Source organism: Esox lucius, chromosome 5 (assembly GCF_011004845.1).
Source record: "Esox lucius isolate fEsoLuc1 chromosome 5, fEsoLuc1.pri, whole genome shotgun sequence".
Taxonomy (NCBI): domain Eukaryota; kingdom Metazoa; phylum Chordata; class Actinopteri; order Esociformes; family Esocidae; genus Esox; species Esox lucius.
The window spans coordinates 8,911,124-8,928,685 of record NC_047573.1 but is presented as its reverse complement, the minus strand read 5'-3'; the positions used below and the strand labels follow the sequence as shown (position 1 = coordinate 8,928,685).

The following is a 17,562-nucleotide window of genomic DNA, read 5'->3' as shown; positions in this document are numbered from 1 at the left end:
TCCAGGATATATTTTGAATGCTTTCAAAGAACCATATTCCAGATTTGCTTTGAATGTTAATTCCTCTTGATGATGTAGTTTTGTTAGCAATTGTACAAAACCAACAGTGGGAGCCAGAAACAGGTGTATGTAACCTGAAATAATGTGAAACATTTTGATTGCCAACAGGTGGATTCCATTCAACTTAATTGTGTGACTTCTAAAGACAACTGGTTGCACCACAATTAATTCAAGTGTCATAGCTAAGGCAGTAAATGCTCATGCAATCTGTTGTTTTCTGTTTATACAATTTGTTTTTACATTTTTCACTTTGACATTATGGACTTTTTTTTGGTGTTGGTCAGTGTCAAAAACTGCTTATTGCATATATTTTGATTGCATGTTGAAGCACAATAAAATGTGGAAAAGCCCAGGGGTCTGAATTATTTTGAGAGCCACTGTGTGAGACAGTTAATCTTGAAGGCAAGGCAAGTTTATTTTTATAGCAAATTTCATATACAGGGCAATTCAATGTGCTTTACATTATAAATAAATAATATAAATAATATAAATACATTTAGCATAAAAGACAGCATAAAATTTAAAACCTCACATTTTATATGGCTAAATGAATATTAAAAGATTAATAAAGATTAAGAGTATAGAATATACCTGAAAATCGATATATTTTCTTTCTAAGATTTCTTTTAAGGAAACAAATGAAATACACATTGTGAAACAGATCACAGAAAAGGCACTCTTAAAGGCCATTTTAAAAAAGTGTATCCCACAAGTAATCAATTCATAGAAAAGGCATGTGGTTGTAATGTGAATGTACATAATTGATGCATATGTAATATAACATTACTCTTTTGTTTACATTAATAACAATAATTGTAAAGGGATACACTGAGATTTTCGGTGAGGTGATTATAATGTTTGCACCCTAGAATGTTCTACGCATGCTCTGTGAGGAGCGTGTTTAGGTGTCAGTCGCGCCGCTGCTAGCTAGCTAGCAAGTTGGAAATTATTGCAAGTCATGGTGGGCCATTCAATGGAAAAGGAGGGTGGATAATGAAATTGTGTGATGCTAATAAAACATATAAGAACACTCTCCTAGATCCGATTAATGGTTATAGAAGCTGGCCGACGTGTGGGCATATTGACAGATATATAAAAGCTTGACACGTAAGTATAAAAAATAAGCTTTTTGCTAGCTAACGTAAACTATACAACTAGTTAGCTAGCTAGCTTTTAACGTTAGCAAATATATTGACATCTGTACTTGTAGTTATTTAGATTTTTCTGGACAAGCAACTGAATGTTGGCGGATACATTATAATTTTCTTGTATGTGCATTTGATAACTACAATGCAAAACATCGTTTAAAATACATTAACATTAAAGTTACATTTTAGCAATTCTCTTCCCCGTAACCCGGTTGCTGTGCCCTTAAAATCCCGCCTTCATATTTTCACAATTGGCTACAATGTGTGTGAATCACATGTTATGATCGTATCCTTGGTTTGTGAATGGTATGGTATCCTGTCAGTCATTACTGCGCCACTTGTTGCTAGGGAGGTTGCTTGATAGCAATAGCGGAAGTGAGCGTTAATATAATCATATCGCTCTGGACGAGAAATACCGGTAGATGCTGGCTATAATGTTTTTAGTAACGTAATTGACAGATGTACTGTGGCGTCGTTTTATTGATATTTGTTTTATGTAACCGTTTTTGTTTAAGTGACACATAGGTAAGATTCAGATATCGAAAAGAAAAGGGACCAGAAGGAGACCGCTACTAGGAATGGGAAAAATGAAGCTTAGCTACTGGTGGAGAAGAACCCGAGACCCTCCCTCTTTCACCTTCACAACTAACTTGATCTATATCTGTCATGCACTGGCCTAGGTGATTCATTTTAGTTATTGTGCAGTTTCTGGTTGGTATGCTAAATTCGTGGTTTTCATCAATGTTTGAATTGGGGCTCTCTAGAAAATGGAGTTGCAATGGTTAAATGGCTTATTGTTACCTTCCATTTAAATATGTGGGGTATGTTTCTCTCCTTCATTGTTTTTGCTCTGCCTTTGTTTTTTGTTTTTGAGTTTGTGTGTGTGTTTGGCTATTCAAGTAGTGAATATTGAACTAATTGGTTTAACAAGACTGGTACATTTTTGAGATTCTGTTTATTTCAACATTTGATGTCATACTCGTGTTTTATCTGGTCAAAAAAATGTGCTGTGTTATATAGTTTTTTCCCCCCAGTCTTGCAATGTTATTGGCAACTAAGATAAATCAGATGATAGTACACAAGCTTGTAAAGAAGAACATGCATCCTTTACTTTTATACTGCACTATTTAAATTTCTTTAACCTGTCATAAAATTTTAAAGGCCTCAGTTCCAACAATGGGTGGGGTTAATCTGACTGTCTCTCTATCTCGCTCGCTCACTCACTCTGCAGGTATGCAAGGACGTACTGATGGGGAAAGACCGAAACCTGCCCCTAAAACACAGTTGACCCCTTTGACTGGCTGATATTGGATGTGCACAAAACGGACAGAACCTTCTCCATTCTAGTCACATTTTAACAACTAACTCTGCAGAATACTGCTACAAGAGAAAGTCCCAAAAGTCCCTCTGTTCTGCCACATCTGCGTTTTTCACACATCGATTCTTCATCCCCCGTCTGTATCTCAATATAAACTATAGCAGCAGTCTAGTTTGTCCCTGGTTTTTATTTTTACTTTATTTTTTCTTTTTTTTCTTTCACTTTTTGTTCCTTTGTAAAGAAATGCTTTACCTGAAAAAGTACTTCACAGAGGGCCTGATTCAGTTCACCATCCTCCTGAGTCTTATTGGGGTGCGGGTGGACGTGGATAGCTACCTAAGCAGCCAGCTGCCCCCACTGCGAGAGATCATCCTGGGCCCCAGCTCGGCCTACACCCAGACACAGTTCCACAACCTCCGCAACACGCTGGACGGGTATGGCATCCATCCCAAGAGTGTGGACCTCGACCAGTTCTTTACCGCCCGCCGGCTGCTGAACCAAGTGCGCCAGCTGGATCGCCTGTCGGTGCCCAGCGCGGAGCTGACCGCGTGGCTGGTGCACCGCGACCCTGAGACTGTGGTGTCTGCCGCCGGCCAGTCCAGCCCCAGCCTCACCCTGGACAATGGCGCTGGCCTGGAGGACGTGAACAACCCAGAAGCCCCGGCAATGAGGGGGGGGCGGCGGAGCGCCTGATGCAACCTATGAGCTGAGTGGAGAGGACGGCACCCTGGGAGCCGTGGCTACCGAGGACATCCAGGAGCAGAGCAACAGGGACGGCAATGATGACCTCACCAAAGAGGTAGGAAAAGCATGCGATGATCTCACCTCAACTGGTGAGGGCATATTGTAACGTACAGGAATTACCGGGACGAAGGCTCGCTCGAGCTGAGCTTTGACGTCACTGTAGGGTTACGAGAGACACAATGGTTCTCGGCACCTGATGACGAGCACGTGTTTACATTTGATGTGACATCGGCGCTTCGCTGTGTCCCCACGCCAGTCGACGTTCTGTCGTAAATCGCGTACTCCGATGTAGTCAGCTAGGCACAAGCCGGTTTCTCAGCTTATTGCGTTTAGCCGTCTGTCCGCGGTGTAAACGTTGCTGAGTCCCAATCTCTCCGGCGTTGTTTAATCTGTTCTGTTTGTGTTATTATAATGGCATTGCAGTGGAATCATCAAGTTCATCCCTCGGAGGCAGTGTGGTTTTGGGCCACACCCTAAGCCATTGTTATGTTCCCTAGTGAACTAACTGTCCCACTGGATCACATGTTTTTATGGTAATTAGTTGGCTACAGTTGCATGATTGGACGTAGCTCTAAATGACATGGTCTGACTTGTAGATGTTGACCTACAGTGCACTGTTAAATACTCACTCCTGTGGATCATCACAGTTTGTTACAAAGCAGATTTGAAATGGAATTAATTCCATAATTTTTTTGAATAATATACAAAAAGAAAATTGTCAATTATCTTCACTAAGTAGATGAGAAATTCTAATGTGTATTTACAATTACACATTACCTGGATTAGATATCTATTAACCTTCTTCAGTCAGTACTGGTTAGCAATTACAGCCCCCCCTCCCCCCCGCAGGTCTAAGAGCTCTGCACAACAACCTTAACTTGAATCTTTGCAACCAGGAGGTTTAAATCCGGATCACAGCATACCAACAATGTTGTCCCTAGAGGCCTTTCATGTTGCAGTGCAGACTGGCCCAGGGCCATTCAGACTTGGTATACAGGACAAGGTTGCCGTGCTCTAGCGACGCCTTTTGGTAGACTGGGGGCCTGAAAGCGAATTGATGGTTGTTGGTATGAATGCATAGGTGCTGGCGAGTACTTCCAGGTAGAGGTGAGCAGTGGGAAGAGGAAGAGTGGCTTGGTAAGAGGCGCTTCGGAGCTCACACCTCTGCCTTAATCATTCCCAAGCCTACCGCAAATGGCTACAACGAGGCAAGGCCGTAAGAGCACTTTTTGGACCTTAGTATGGAGATAGACAGTGTGACATTGGAGAGTGGAAAACGTAACTGTTAATTGTCTGCTATGGAACATTTAAGGAGTTTTCTTGGTGAGCAGTTCGAGTGTTGGTGTGTTGTTGGTTATTGTCCTGTTGAAAAGGGTGTTTCTATCCAAGTGTCTATTTTTGAGATGGAGATCTTTGTTGTGATGTTGGTTGTTTAATCACTCTTATGTTCTTTGATTATCCTTGAGACTTCTTTACTTGATTGGAGTCCATCTGTGGAAAATTGTGTTGACTGGACATGATTTAAGAGGTGATTTAACGTTTGATTTTGTCTTGCTACTATTACAATGAAATATAGGGCTAAATGATTTGCACGTCACTGTATTCTGTTTTTCTTTGCATTTTACGCGGCGTCCCAACATTTTTGGAAACAGGGTTGTAAATATGAGAAAAAATTTATTAGACTTAGCACATGCAGCTTCCGTCTGGGAGACCAAACATGGGCGAGTGATGAATGAACAATGAAGTTGAACAAGCAACAATTGATGTGGTTTTTATAGCCTAGAATAATTCGACCCGCCCCCCCCCCCAAAAAAAGAAATGGGTCTCTGTTTTGCCATAAGTTGTAATAAAGCAAAAAATGTATTCCTGAAGTTCTCCAGCCTGTTACCACTGCAGCCTGTAAAGTACATACTGGGCTACAGTGTCTGTCCCGCATCCCGGAATAAGGTAGCCCTCGGTTTGGGGACTTGTACTTTGTAGGATGTATTAGAAGCTTTGCATTTTGAGGCCAATACATTGATCATTCCCCGCATTTCCTTTCCCAGTGTTCCTTCAGCACTGTCTTGATTGTAGGATGCAACCTTGTGGGATTTGTCTTCTCTATATTTGTAATTTTACTGATGTTTCTGACATTATTGTGGAGTTACTATAGTGTTGTTTGTCCATCCTCAGTCCAGCTCAACACCAGCTGTAATTAAACCACTGCTGACCTCATGGTGACCTTTGGCTCATGGTGACCTTTGGATTTTGAACCAGCTTGTTGGTCTATGAAGTTGAATCTGTGCTTGAAATACAATACTGAGTGACCTTGGATGTTTTAAACATGGATGGAGTAGTTGTCAGTTTTAAATAATATGTCTACCTGGAAATTATGATTTGTGAAGATACATAATGCTCCTGAAGTTATTTGATATAAAAATATTTTGTTGTTGAATAATCACATCCTTTTCAATCCAACATAATGCAACAAAAGTCGGGAAAGTCCAGTGACAGTCCAGTCCATTATTTTCATTGTATATTTAAATATCAGAATGTAAAACCAGCAGGATCGCAGCTTTAGGCATCTTTGATTATTGATTATTAGTCAAGTAATATTTTCTCAGTTAGAAGGGCAAAAATATGTTGTACAACCCAATCAAGCCCTCATCTTTTCTTTGCACTCCTAACATCTTTCTCATCCGGCATTTATTTTTAAGGACATTGACTTGATTGACATCCTGTGGCGACAGGATATCGACCTCGGCGCGGGACGAGAAGTGTTCAACTACAGCAACCGCCCGAAGGAGTCTGAGGCAGAGAAGCCCAGCCCAGAGGACAAGGAGGGAGGAGGCGAGGCACAAGAGAGCTGGAGGAACGGTGTGAACCTTCAGGAGGCTCCGCATGTGGATGGAGAGACCGGGGAGAGCATCCCGGAGCAGGTAGCTAAGGGAGTGGATTGTGTTTTTTCGTGATCCTGTGTCCATTGCAGTTAAAAGCAAAGGGAGTGACTCCTGTGCTGTCTGCCCCTCCCCCAGCTCTCGGGCCTTGGCTCCCAGACATCATTGTCTCTGCAGGAATGCCTGAGGCTGCTGGAGGCCACCTTCCCGTTCGGAGAGGAATCTCCCGAGGTAAAGACGTTTGTAGGTGATCTCAAAGCCTGATCTCTGACATAGGTGGCATTTAACATGCAATGCTTTTGAGAAATTGTAGATCAACTTTATCGTCTAATATAATGTAAAACGTTTTGTGAAAGGCTTTTTTATGGTGAGCATCTCTTATCAGTTTCCAGCTCCTATAATCACAGCTGAGCTTGCGGTGGCCAATGACGAAGCCCCCTCCACATCTCAGGGGCTGTCACTGCCTCCTTCCTTGCCCCAACCTGTGCCCCAGTTGGACCTGGAGCAGCAGTGGCAAGACATCATGGCTATCATGGAGCTACAGGTTTGTACTCACACTTTAATCACAAATGGTTCTGCGATCAGATTTCTTCTTTATTTACATGTTCTCTAACCAGGTTTTTTTTCGTTTTCTTTAAAGGAGATGGAGGTTAACAACACCTCAGAGAACTCCTTCCTCAGCACCACTTCCAACAGTGCCAATAACAGTGGAAGCACAACCGACTCTGGTTCGGGTGAAAGCTTTGGACTTACTCGCTCTTCCACCCTTATCCACCAAGATGTCAGCCTTCACCAGGCCTCCCTCCCCAGTTGCAGCCAGGACTTTCCCACACTTTTTAATCCAGACATTGATGCCACTAGCACCCCACGCCCACCCTTGCTGAGAATGTCCTCCTCCTCTAACACCTCTAACGTCAACTCCACATTCGGATCCACCAACCTGACCGGACTCTTTCTTCCCCCACCCCTGAACAGCACCAACAACATTACGTCCACCACTGTTTTGCCAGATCCCTTTAGCAGTCTGCTGGAGGAGTCAATGCTGGATGAGATCAGCCTGCTGGACTTGGCGATGGAGGAGGGCTTCAGCCAGGCCCAGACCTCTCAGCTGAAGGATGAACTTGACTCAGACTCTGGCCTCTCTCTAGACTCCAGTCACAGCCCGGCCTCCCCTAGCAGCTCTGAGACCTCCTGCTCCTCCACTGCCTCCTCCTCTTCCACATCTGCCACCTTCTCGGAGGAAGGGGCTGTTGGATACAGCACTGATTCTGAGTCGGCCACAGTGGAACCAGAAGAAGGTGCTGTGGGGGGCTACCAACCAGAGTTCAACAAGCTCTGCCGAATGAGCTACCAGGACCCCTCCCAATTCAATGGTCTCCCTCAGCTTGACAACGTAAACCACAATCACTCATACAACTTGCCACTGTCTTCATCGTTTGACGAACACCCGGAGCTGTCGATTCCCACTGGCAAGAAAATGGGTCGTGAAAAGCAGTCAAAGCTTCAGCCCCAACAGGACTTCCTGGACAAACAGTCGAGTCGTGACGAGCGCCGGGCTCGGGCCATGAAGATCCCCTTCTCAAACGAGAAGATCATTCATCTGCCTGTGGAGGAGTTTAATGAGCTTCTGTCAAAGCACCACCTGAGCGAGGCCCAGCTGGCCCTTGTTCGCGACATTCGTAGACGTGGGAAGAACAAGATGGCTGCCCAGAATTGCCGCAAGCGCAAGCTGGATACCATCATCAATCTGGAGCAAGGGGTGCACGACCTGAGGCGTGACAAGGCAAGGCTGCTGAAGGAGAAAATGGAGTTCATCCGCTCTATTCGACAGATGAAGCAGAAAGTGCAAAGCCTCTATCAGGAGGTGTTCACCCAGCTTCGAGATGAGGAGGGCCGGCCCTACGCCCCCAGCGAATACTCACTCCAGTATAGTGCCGACGGCAGCGTTCTGGTCATGCCCCGCAGCATGACAGACCAGCAGACCCGCAAGCCTGACAAGAAACAAAAGGACAAAAAGAAGTGAGGGGCAAACTACTGCCTTTTCTTTATTTCTGCTAAAATCACTAAGAAAGATTTCTGCAGACGCAAGAGAGGTCTTTTTTTCTTTGAGAAGATTATTGTAAGGAGAAAAATAGTGTTGTTAACTACTCTTCCTGCATTAGTTTTTTTCCTTTTCTTTTGTGGTTCCTGCGTTTTCTCTGGAAAACAACTTTGAAGCAGAAATTCTTTGTTTGAATACAGAATTTATTGTTTAGATGGAAATAAGGAATGAAGAAGGAAAAGAAGGGGTTGAAAGACTTGTCTGGATCCTGTGTGGCACCAGGCCTGTGAAGAGAAAGGAAATCAGTCATGTTATCAAGGGAAGGGACTGGTACCAAGTGAAGTCAGAGAAAAACAAACATTTAGTCAACATAAAGCCAGGTGTAAATTCTGGGCCATTGTTAGTTTGCTTTGAGCGGATTGTAAAACCAGATTTCTTGCTTGGGTCTTGAAGTGATTGGTGGAGTGACTGTTTCTGGAGCAAGTAGAAGTTTCACATGTAGAGGAAAGCAGAGAGAACCTTAAGATGGAGCCAGGAGGTTTTAAGGGTTTAGATAATGACGGGCGAAAAGCAAGTTTGCCATCTGGGATACCATATCTTCGATACTAACCAAATTTGTATGGCGCACTTCACTTGTTTTCTAGGCAAATGTCTAGGTAGTCTGACACAGCACTCATTCAAAATGTGATTGTAATGCAAAAAGAAAAAAAAAAAACACAGTCCTTGATAGGACCATGTCATCGACTTGTGAGTCCCTTGAGCAGATTGAATGCCGTTTGACGTGGAACTAGGACACTGGAACACAGAGAAGAGGAGCTTGGAGAACATTGTTGAGCTGGCCATGATGGTGGAGCATGACAAGTAGAAGAGATGGGACAATGGGGGGGAAGAAGGCACACACTGCATTACAATTGTATCGGCTTCTGGATATCTATGCGTAGCACTGTAATTTGCCATTCGAAGGCTTGGCTGTATGCATTGTGCCATGTCTCTGCCGCGGGTTAAAGGATGAGCTCTGCCGGTTCTTTTAGTTTCCCGCACATCCTCTTTCTCTCCGGAACGGGCTAGGTTAGATGTCTGGCTTCGTCTTCGGTCTACATCCTGCCCTAATTGCATCACGTACCCTGTTTTGAGCCTGTAACCTCGTTGCAGGAAGGTTACAGGCCAGGGAATCTCACAGTACTGATTGTGTGATAGGCCGTCTTGGCAGGAAATACTGTATGAACTGCAACCCTTGGGAAGTGTCACCCTGTTCATTACAATAAAATGCACCCATCTGTACTGGATAACATAGGATTGGTTTGTTTTCTTGTAAGATGACCAAGATATGCTTTAACTGTGACAGTTTGGCTATTCCATAATTGCAGAGTGTGGTAGACTTTGAAAGAGTTACTTTAGGAATGTTGTCGTTTATCTGATATGGACAAGAGTTGGTTTTAAACAATGAATAGCCTTGTCAGCCGCATTAGTTTACCATCATACGTTTGTGTCATTAGAAAAATAAACAAATTGAATCGAACTGAGTGAACTGACAAGCAGAATGTGTAGTGAGCACCTTGTTTTCTAATGCCTTTATTTCACAAGCACATTTCTATATTCAAGGGTTTTGAGAACAAAGGTTATCAGACTGTTTTCAGAACAGTGGAAGTGCTATTGCCTGAGCTTGTGTGTTTTATTGGGGTCAAAATTGTGTTTTAGCATGTACCCATAACCAAAAATATCATTAGGCCATTTACTGCAGCTGAGAAGGTTTACTGGGAGTTTGAATACATTTGTCAAATTCAAATCTACAGTGAAGGGGAAATGAACCAAGTTGCTACACTGACCTGAATGTCCCATGTTCTTATTCATCCACATAACTTTACTAGTTCTTATCATCACTACCCTCAGAGGAGAGCCAAGTAAAAACATTGCTTTTAATCAAATGGTTCATGCTATACTAATATTTCCACAGGAAATGGAAAATCATTTGCGTTTGTCCTTGTACTTGAGAAAGCAACATATTCAGACATGAAAACATGAACTTGCGTTGCAACACAATGCAAAGCCCTCTAAGTTATTATTACAATGAGTGCACTGCTTTAGTTAGTTGTCTTGTTTGTTCTGTAAATATTTATATGTTTCTTGTGTTTTGTCATACTTTTTCTGTAGTTTGTCTTAGTGTGTTTTGCACAGCCTTCTTACTCCTGCTTTGAGTTTGGTTGTGCTGTTTTTTTTGGTTTACTTTGAAATATTTGCTGGCAATCTGGGATTGTTATTTTATTGATTAATAAAGTGTTTTTATTTTCATCTGTGACTGTATCATTTAAAGTACTGGGTAAAATGTGTCCATAAAACGAGCAATATGATGTGTGATCATTGGGTTTTGTGAAGATTAATACATTAGGCCTTTAATCCAACTATTTACAGTAACTTGAAGCTAAAGCAATCTCTGTCAGAATGAGACTGAGACAACACATAATTCTAACAAAAAGTGGTTTATTCTTCAAAAACAGACAAGCAAGACCTGTTCATGAAAATGTTAGAATGATACGATGGACAAATGAGCAAAGTAAAAAAGGATTTCAATAGTTTTTTTGCACCTACGTACACTAATTAAACCTTCACAAAATAAGCAAAGATTAATGTTGTTTTGCACTAAAAGCTACAAAACATTTAAGTTAAAAGACAAAATGGCACCATTATCTTGTTCACAAGACTATGAATGATAACACATCTCCACTTTACAGTAATGTCATAGCAAAAAGACCTGGACCTCAGTCAAGTGCTGTGTGAAAATTATCTTGTAGTATCCAAATAAACCATCACCGGAGTGAATCTTACAAAATTAACACTGCATTATATATTTCTTCCAAGGTTGTGTTTCCTCGAGAACACCTAGCCTGTATTGACTGATATATCCAGATAGTGGAACCTGATGGGTGATAATACGCCAAAAAGGGAGTCCAAATGCTGTCTTGCTTGTCTCAGACCCTCTGTCTAGAGCCCCATACGCCCTGGAGACTACCTATTTAGTCTTCAGAACCAGCTTGACACCTCACATCTCTCCAAGTGGCTAGTTCTTGTCGTCCTTCTTCTCCTCCTCGGTGGGATAAGAGTGCCACGTGAGTCGCTCCTCATAGAAGGAGATGACCACCTGTGGACACTTCACGTTTGCCTCCTTAGCCGGAACCAGGTCTGCTTCATCAGAGTTTTTCCTACAAGACCGAGCCAGGTGGAGAGAACCACGAGTTAGTGGAGGACTCGGTAAAGGTTTGTGGTTAGTTCGTGGGCTGTGGTGACACTATGAAACGGGTCAGGATGCGCAAAACTGAAGGAGACGGAAGACAATAGATCAACTTAATTGCCACACCATACATGATAGACAAAAAGAGCAGGTTCACGGGAACTTACAGGTACACGTTTTGAAATGACATGCTCCTACTGCATGATGAGCTGTATTAACCAGTGTATGTAAAGGTAGACACCAAAAATGGGCAAATAAGGGTCATACCAACCATTTCATGAGGAACATGAGTTCCCCAGTTGAGTCGGTGGCACCAATGATCCTTTCTGGATCCAAGCCTCGAGCAAAGCCCCTTAGTTTCTCTGGCTAAAGCACAGTGGGATTATAAATAGTCAACGAACGAGAAACTAGCAGACCGTTCCACTCGCGTATGTGCTTTTTTCGTACTGACTTACATCGTCTTTTTTCTTCTTGGGTCGACTTTCCTCCCCTTCCGCGCTAGGCCCTGCAGACTTCCTCTTGCCTACAGACTCATGGGCTGATTTCTGTTTCTGCAGAAACTGTGCAATCAGGTCAGGACAGTCCAAATTATCCTCTGGCTCCCACGTGTTGTCATCACTGACAAAACAAAGAGCAGTGTTAATTGAACTTGAAAACTGCATTGGAGTGTAAGAGTTTTTTGTGTGTGTGTGTTCAATGTGGCATGTGAGTCTCCTGCCCCTTCTTACTGAGATTGTGGTTCTGTAATTAGAAAGGCCATCTGTTTATCTGACAGACATTTTGAAAACTTTGCTGGTTATTGTGCTTCCAAATATTACATTAGTACACAAATCGGTAAAATAATATTTTCCAAAGATCAGCAATCACAAGCAGAACAGGCTGTTTAGTGAAAAAAATTATGATTACAGTGCCCACCAGAATTATTGGTAAAGAAAACCAAAAAGCTTTAATTTTATATGATTGATCGTACACTCAAAATTAAAGAAATCAACCCTTTAATTGAGGTAAAAAATTAAGTAAGAAAAACATTGTCAATCCAGAATTTCCTAAAAAATATTTTTCTCAAGATAACAGTAGTTGACAGAGTCCCATAATGCCATGTCTCATGATAACAATTAACAATGGAGTATATAATCATGAAGGGCACTAGTTTTTACTAAAACTTCCCAAAAGCAGTGTATATACACTATATATACACATTATATTACAGCGTCACCAACTGAAGGACTCTGAGAGCATGAGAAAAAACATCTTGTCTGATGAGACCAGAATCAAACTATTAGGCCAGAATGCCAAGCACTTAATCTGGTTGAAAACAAGGCAATGTTCATCGCCTGGCTAATAACACCCCTATGGTGAAACATGGTGGTGGGAACATAATGTTATGGGGATGCTTCTCAACGGCACAGACAGAAGATTGATCAGGAATGAGGGAAAAATGTACGCAGCAAAATACAGAGGTCCTTGAAAAAGAACATGATCCCAAGTGGACTTCAAACTTGGGCAAAGATTAATCTTTCAGCACAACAATCTGAAGCACACAGCCAAGACAACTCTGGAGTTGCTTAGGAACACAGTTGTGAATATCCTTGATTGGCCCAGCCAAAGCCCGGTCTTCAACCCCATTGAACATCTGTAGGGACACCTGAAGATTGCAGCTCACTGACAATCCCCATTGATTCTAACATACCTAGGTGCGCAACGCATGTAGAGGCATACCAAAGAAGGCTCGAACCTGTGATTGCTGCAAAGGGCACTTCTACAAAGAACTGAACCAAGGGTCTGAAAACTTACAGTAAATGTGATAATTCAGTGTTTTTCAATAAACTGGCACACATTTCCAAAAATGTGCTTTCACTTAATCATGATGGGCACTGTGTGTGATTTCTAATGTTTTAAATGTATAGTTTAATGTTTCTGCTTAATCATCAATACCAGCAATGTTGTAGAAATATCTACGGTTCACATAAGTGGCAGTTTTTTCATGTTCCGAACCATCAAGGGCGCAGGGCCGGTTTGCCCAACACAAGAAAATCTCTAATTTAAAAGAGGTTTTTCACTTATCACCTCGGATTTACTTATCACCTCTGTATTGCGTACACTCACTCTGAAAAGCCTTTCCACTTAAGAAGGTATTCCACCCTCCCTTTCACCACTCGTCTATTCAGGACCTTCTCCACCACATACTCCTCCTCCTCCTCCTCTTCCTCCACGGCAACCACATCCTCAGGCTTCTTCTCCTCCGTCTTCTCAGCCTGTGTTGTCATCGTCACCTCAGACTGGCTGGGGGCTGTAGGTGCAGAGGGAATGACGGCAGTGGGTGCAGGGGTATTTTGGGCTGTGGGTGCAGGAGCAGCAAATCACGGCTCCAGAAAACGCCCACTCTGTTGACGTTGACACTTACACTGAACTTTTCGTTAAAGGTGAAATTCGCAACTGAAACAATAGTGCTTCCCAGCTTGTTTTTGCAAAAAAAAGGTTATGGGTTCTGAGATGTGCAACCACTTAAAATGTATGGACATTGCAAGGTGTTTTAGGCATATTTTCAGGAAATGCAGAGAGTATTTACTTTGTTTATGAACGCTACAGTAAAATCAGACCATAAATGCAACAGTTTCCAAAATGTTACTGAGCTATGTCATCTTGGTAAGGTTTGAATAATCACTAACAGGGAAGTATGTGCATTACACTGGAGAAATAACTTTTTTGTGTAGCATTTATATTTTGTTTAGTAAGTCAAAAATGGATACAACTACAGATTCAACCCTTAAAGCCTACGAATGCTAAGCTATTGTATTCAGCAAGCCTAGTGTTTTACAAGTCTAATCCAGTGAGACACATTCGAGGTAGATGGGAAACTTAACCATCAACGAATTACACATAATGAACTATATTACCAACTGTTTAAAGTGTTAGATATAGCATTCGGCGACAGCAGCTTCACTATTACACCCTTACTGTAACCCACACAGACAAAACAGTGAAATTATTTGAAAATGTTTAAGACCTTCAGTAAGAGTGGGAGCATCATTAGAAGGTTCTGTAGTCTCGCTCATACTCATCAGGTAGACCGTTGGACCAGCAGATGGTACCTGGTCAACGTCAAGAGAAGAGCGATGGGGTCAGGAAACAATAATATAGACAAGACACAAAAATATCGAAAATAAATCTATTCATGAGTAGCTACATGTTTATATAATGTGGGCACTTTTGGGAGTAAATGTCTATTACAGGTCTACTAACCCCAAATAGCACAATACATACACTGATATATGCACTGTACATTTAGGTAGATAATGAAAGCCGGTTCATCAAGAGAACGCGTGAGACAATTTCAAACAGCCAATGAGCACAGCGCTCGAGAGAAGCACGAAATGGATAGGGTGTCCATTGGCATCTCTAATTTTTAAATGTTTATGTAAATTGACCGCCGATACCGCTGTGGTTGCTATCTCACGAAATAACTGGGGCCATCATGCAGGAGATGGTGCAAAAACGCACATCACTGAATCTGTGCAACATCCAGAAGGGCTACAGCTTACAGCAATACCGTGATATAAATTAAGGTTGAGGAACATTGTGGTGAAATAGTAGCAGGCTTAAGCGATGTGCAATCATTGCTCAGTTAGCCTTAGATTATTTAGTATCGTTTGAAAACTACGAGTTAACTGGGTTCTAGTTCTTTAGCCATAGAGACAATAATGGATCAGCAGCTATTCTGGCGAGCTCTCGAACGCTACACGGCACTCTCCTCCATATTGGTTTCAATAGAAGCCAAACCAGCGCTACCCTTCACATTCTGTTCTCTAGCAATCTTATCTAACAATTGAGTGATGTAGCTGAATGCATAATTTTTTCCGTATCTATACACACTGTTGCTATAACTAATGAAACTATTTCCCCACACAAAACGGGAAAGCTAGGACTAGAGAGAGAGAATAGAATCATGCAACTCACCCCAAAACTAGCTCGTTAATCGATACGGAAAATAATATCTGTGTTGAAATGTTGAGATATGATTAGCAGAATAGGCTGAGTTATAATTTAAAATATATATTTTAGTTTGTCAATTGCATCAAATAGGCTTGCGTAAGCTAAATATATCGTGTCCGCCCCCTTCTTGTCCGATTTCAAAAAATCGTTTGTACACGTTCATCGATTCTACATTGTGTGGATTTCCCCACGAAGCCAAAATTATCTCGTGTAGGTGTTTCAGATGATGTAGAGATTAGTTACTCTGTTAAACTGCACAGGGAGGGCACAGCAGCATATCGGCTCCCGCTCGAACATGTTCGATTTTAACCCATCGTTTTCTACTTAATGCGTATGCTTTTGTACCGCCCATAACATTTTAACAACTACGGTAATATGTGTTGGTGTTGTAACATTTAACATAACGGTAAAAGTCCAACTTTAGCGTTACAAAAAATATATGAGTTTGCCTGGTAACGGATATTACGTCGTGACTGACACATGATTTTAACCAGAAATGTTCCGTGTTCGACCGAATCAAAACAACTGATGACGAGAAATCACGTTGCCTGATAAACAACTTTTCATTATTTCTGGTAGATCGGTCGGTCACGCTAAGTGCCAGGGCAGTGATGTTTTGATACAGTACAGGAGTTGAGACGGTCAACTGGATGTTACGCCCACAACATATTTTTATCCAGATTCGGCAACTCTAGTTAGCCTCTTCAGCCAAAGTAACACTCATCGATGTCATGTGCCAAAAATGCTGTCAATTCGTGTCAATTCTTTCATAATGAGCCCGAGGAGAACAAAGGATAAAAACCTTTTTGGATAATCCTGCAGCTATCTTCCAGTCCACACAAAACATATTGGTATCAATTACCTTTGTTTTTAAAGACGTATCTAGTCTCTAAATAAACTATCTTCCTATAGTTATCAGCTCATGTTTAAATTCAGTGCCTTAAATATTAAGTGAAATATATACGTAAATTCCAACCACAAACTGTCTTACATTTAATTTTCAAATTGGGATACTGTTTACAATCCAAAACAAACACCCCACATTTGTTTTTGGTAAATGTTTTTTATCCATCCTCATTGTTTCGGATCGGGATATTAACATAAATCTATATTTCATAGACAGAGACATGAAAAGCACAGTCTGCCCATGATATGAAACGATAGTTAAAACAATGTTTTGAGGCCATATTTTTGTGTTTATTTCAAACAATAGAACAAATAGGTGAATGCAAGTTACATGTATTACTAAATCATTACTACGTATATTGAGTACCTTATTATTTCTGGTTATTATTTACAGGCTGGTTGCACTGGGTATTTTTTATCTACTTGAAAGTTCTGTTTCATGTAGGTTTACACCACTTTTGCATTTAGAAAACTGTAAATATCCTCAATGACCTTTGTTTAAAATAACTCAGAATTGGGAGGAGCACCAGGTCAAATTCTGACTTTAGTGATCTCAGACAGTCAAACAATTATCCTCTAAGGTAAACTATTAATATTTTGAGCACAATCTAAATTATACATATAGAGAGATAATTTGAAGAGTCTTCAATCTGTGGACAGCACAGAATTGGAAAAAAATACAAAAGATACTTTTATACAGATCGGACTGTACCATAAGAGATGATATATTGATTCTGTCTCTTCTTGACAGTCTGTACAGAGCTGCGCACACCCCAAATGTTGGGCTTTTTTTTTTTGTAGCAAAACTTGTGTATAATAGTTTATATTAAAAGGCACAGATTGTTTTGTCAAATGCAATTTTTTTTATATCAGCTCACAAACTCAATGCTAGGGTATGGGGAAATCAAAAATGTGTCAACTATTATCTGTCAACTATTATCAACTATTCATGGTTTTACGCCGGATTTTCAGTGGCTTGAAACTGATTCAGTTGACATTTATAATGGTTCTTTCTTTGCCACTTGTGACAATTTCAACTCAAAGGTTATGACATTGTGAATGCCAACGCCTTCTAGTTACTGTAGTTGCCATCATCTGTTAAGTGGGAGGCATTATTTGGCAATAGGATGTATCTGGAAGAAACACGCAAATGTGACTCATGATGTGACTATGACAAGAATTAGCTTTGCCCGTGATTCATGTATACAGTGCAGAAAATGTGATATTTGAGACCCATCACTCACCAATCG

At 41.4% G+C, this 17,562-nt stretch overlaps 2 protein-coding genes across 4 annotated transcripts; one reads left to right on the top strand and one right to left on the bottom strand.

Moving 5' to 3' along the window:
• The first annotated feature begins 961 nt into the window (after positions 1–961).
• nfe2l1b (nuclear factor, erythroid 2-like 1b) lies at positions 962–10,476 on the top strand. The gene is given in 8 exon segments (XM_010866119.2): positions 962–1,167; positions 1,724–1,888; positions 2,440–3,198; positions 3,200–3,325; positions 5,967–6,188; positions 6,285–6,377; positions 6,532–6,690; positions 6,787–10,476. Coding segments are annotated over 6 exon segments (2,412 nt in total). The 5' UTR covers positions 962–1,167; positions 1,724–1,888; positions 2,440–2,769; the 3' UTR covers positions 8,170–10,476.
• Positions 10,477–10,645: 169 nt separating this feature from the next.
• Positions 10,646–15,665, bottom strand: cbx1b (chromobox homolog 1b (HP1 beta homolog Drosophila)). Of its 3 annotated transcripts, none has more exons than XM_010866151.4 (6): positions 15,371–15,665; positions 14,421–14,505; positions 13,520–13,703; positions 11,869–12,031; positions 11,685–11,779; positions 10,646–11,384 (listed from the first exon to the last, which is right to left on the bottom strand). In XM_010866151.4, the coding sequence occupies exons 2-6, from the start codon at positions 14,473–14,475 to the stop codon at positions 11,243–11,245; spliced, it is 639 nt and encodes a 212-aa protein (XP_010864453.1). In that variant the 5' UTR covers positions 14,476–14,505; positions 15,371–15,665; the 3' UTR covers positions 10,646–11,242. The 3 variants fall into 3 exon arrangements, with proteins under 3 accessions (XP_010864453.1, XP_010864447.1, XP_010864461.1); XM_010866145.5 differs by having other exon boundaries at positions 13,520–13,751; positions 15,371–15,650; XM_010866159.2 differs by lacking the exon at positions 15,371–15,665 and having other exon boundaries at positions 13,520–13,797; positions 14,421–14,502.
• Positions 15,666–17,562: the final 1,897 nt, after the last annotated feature.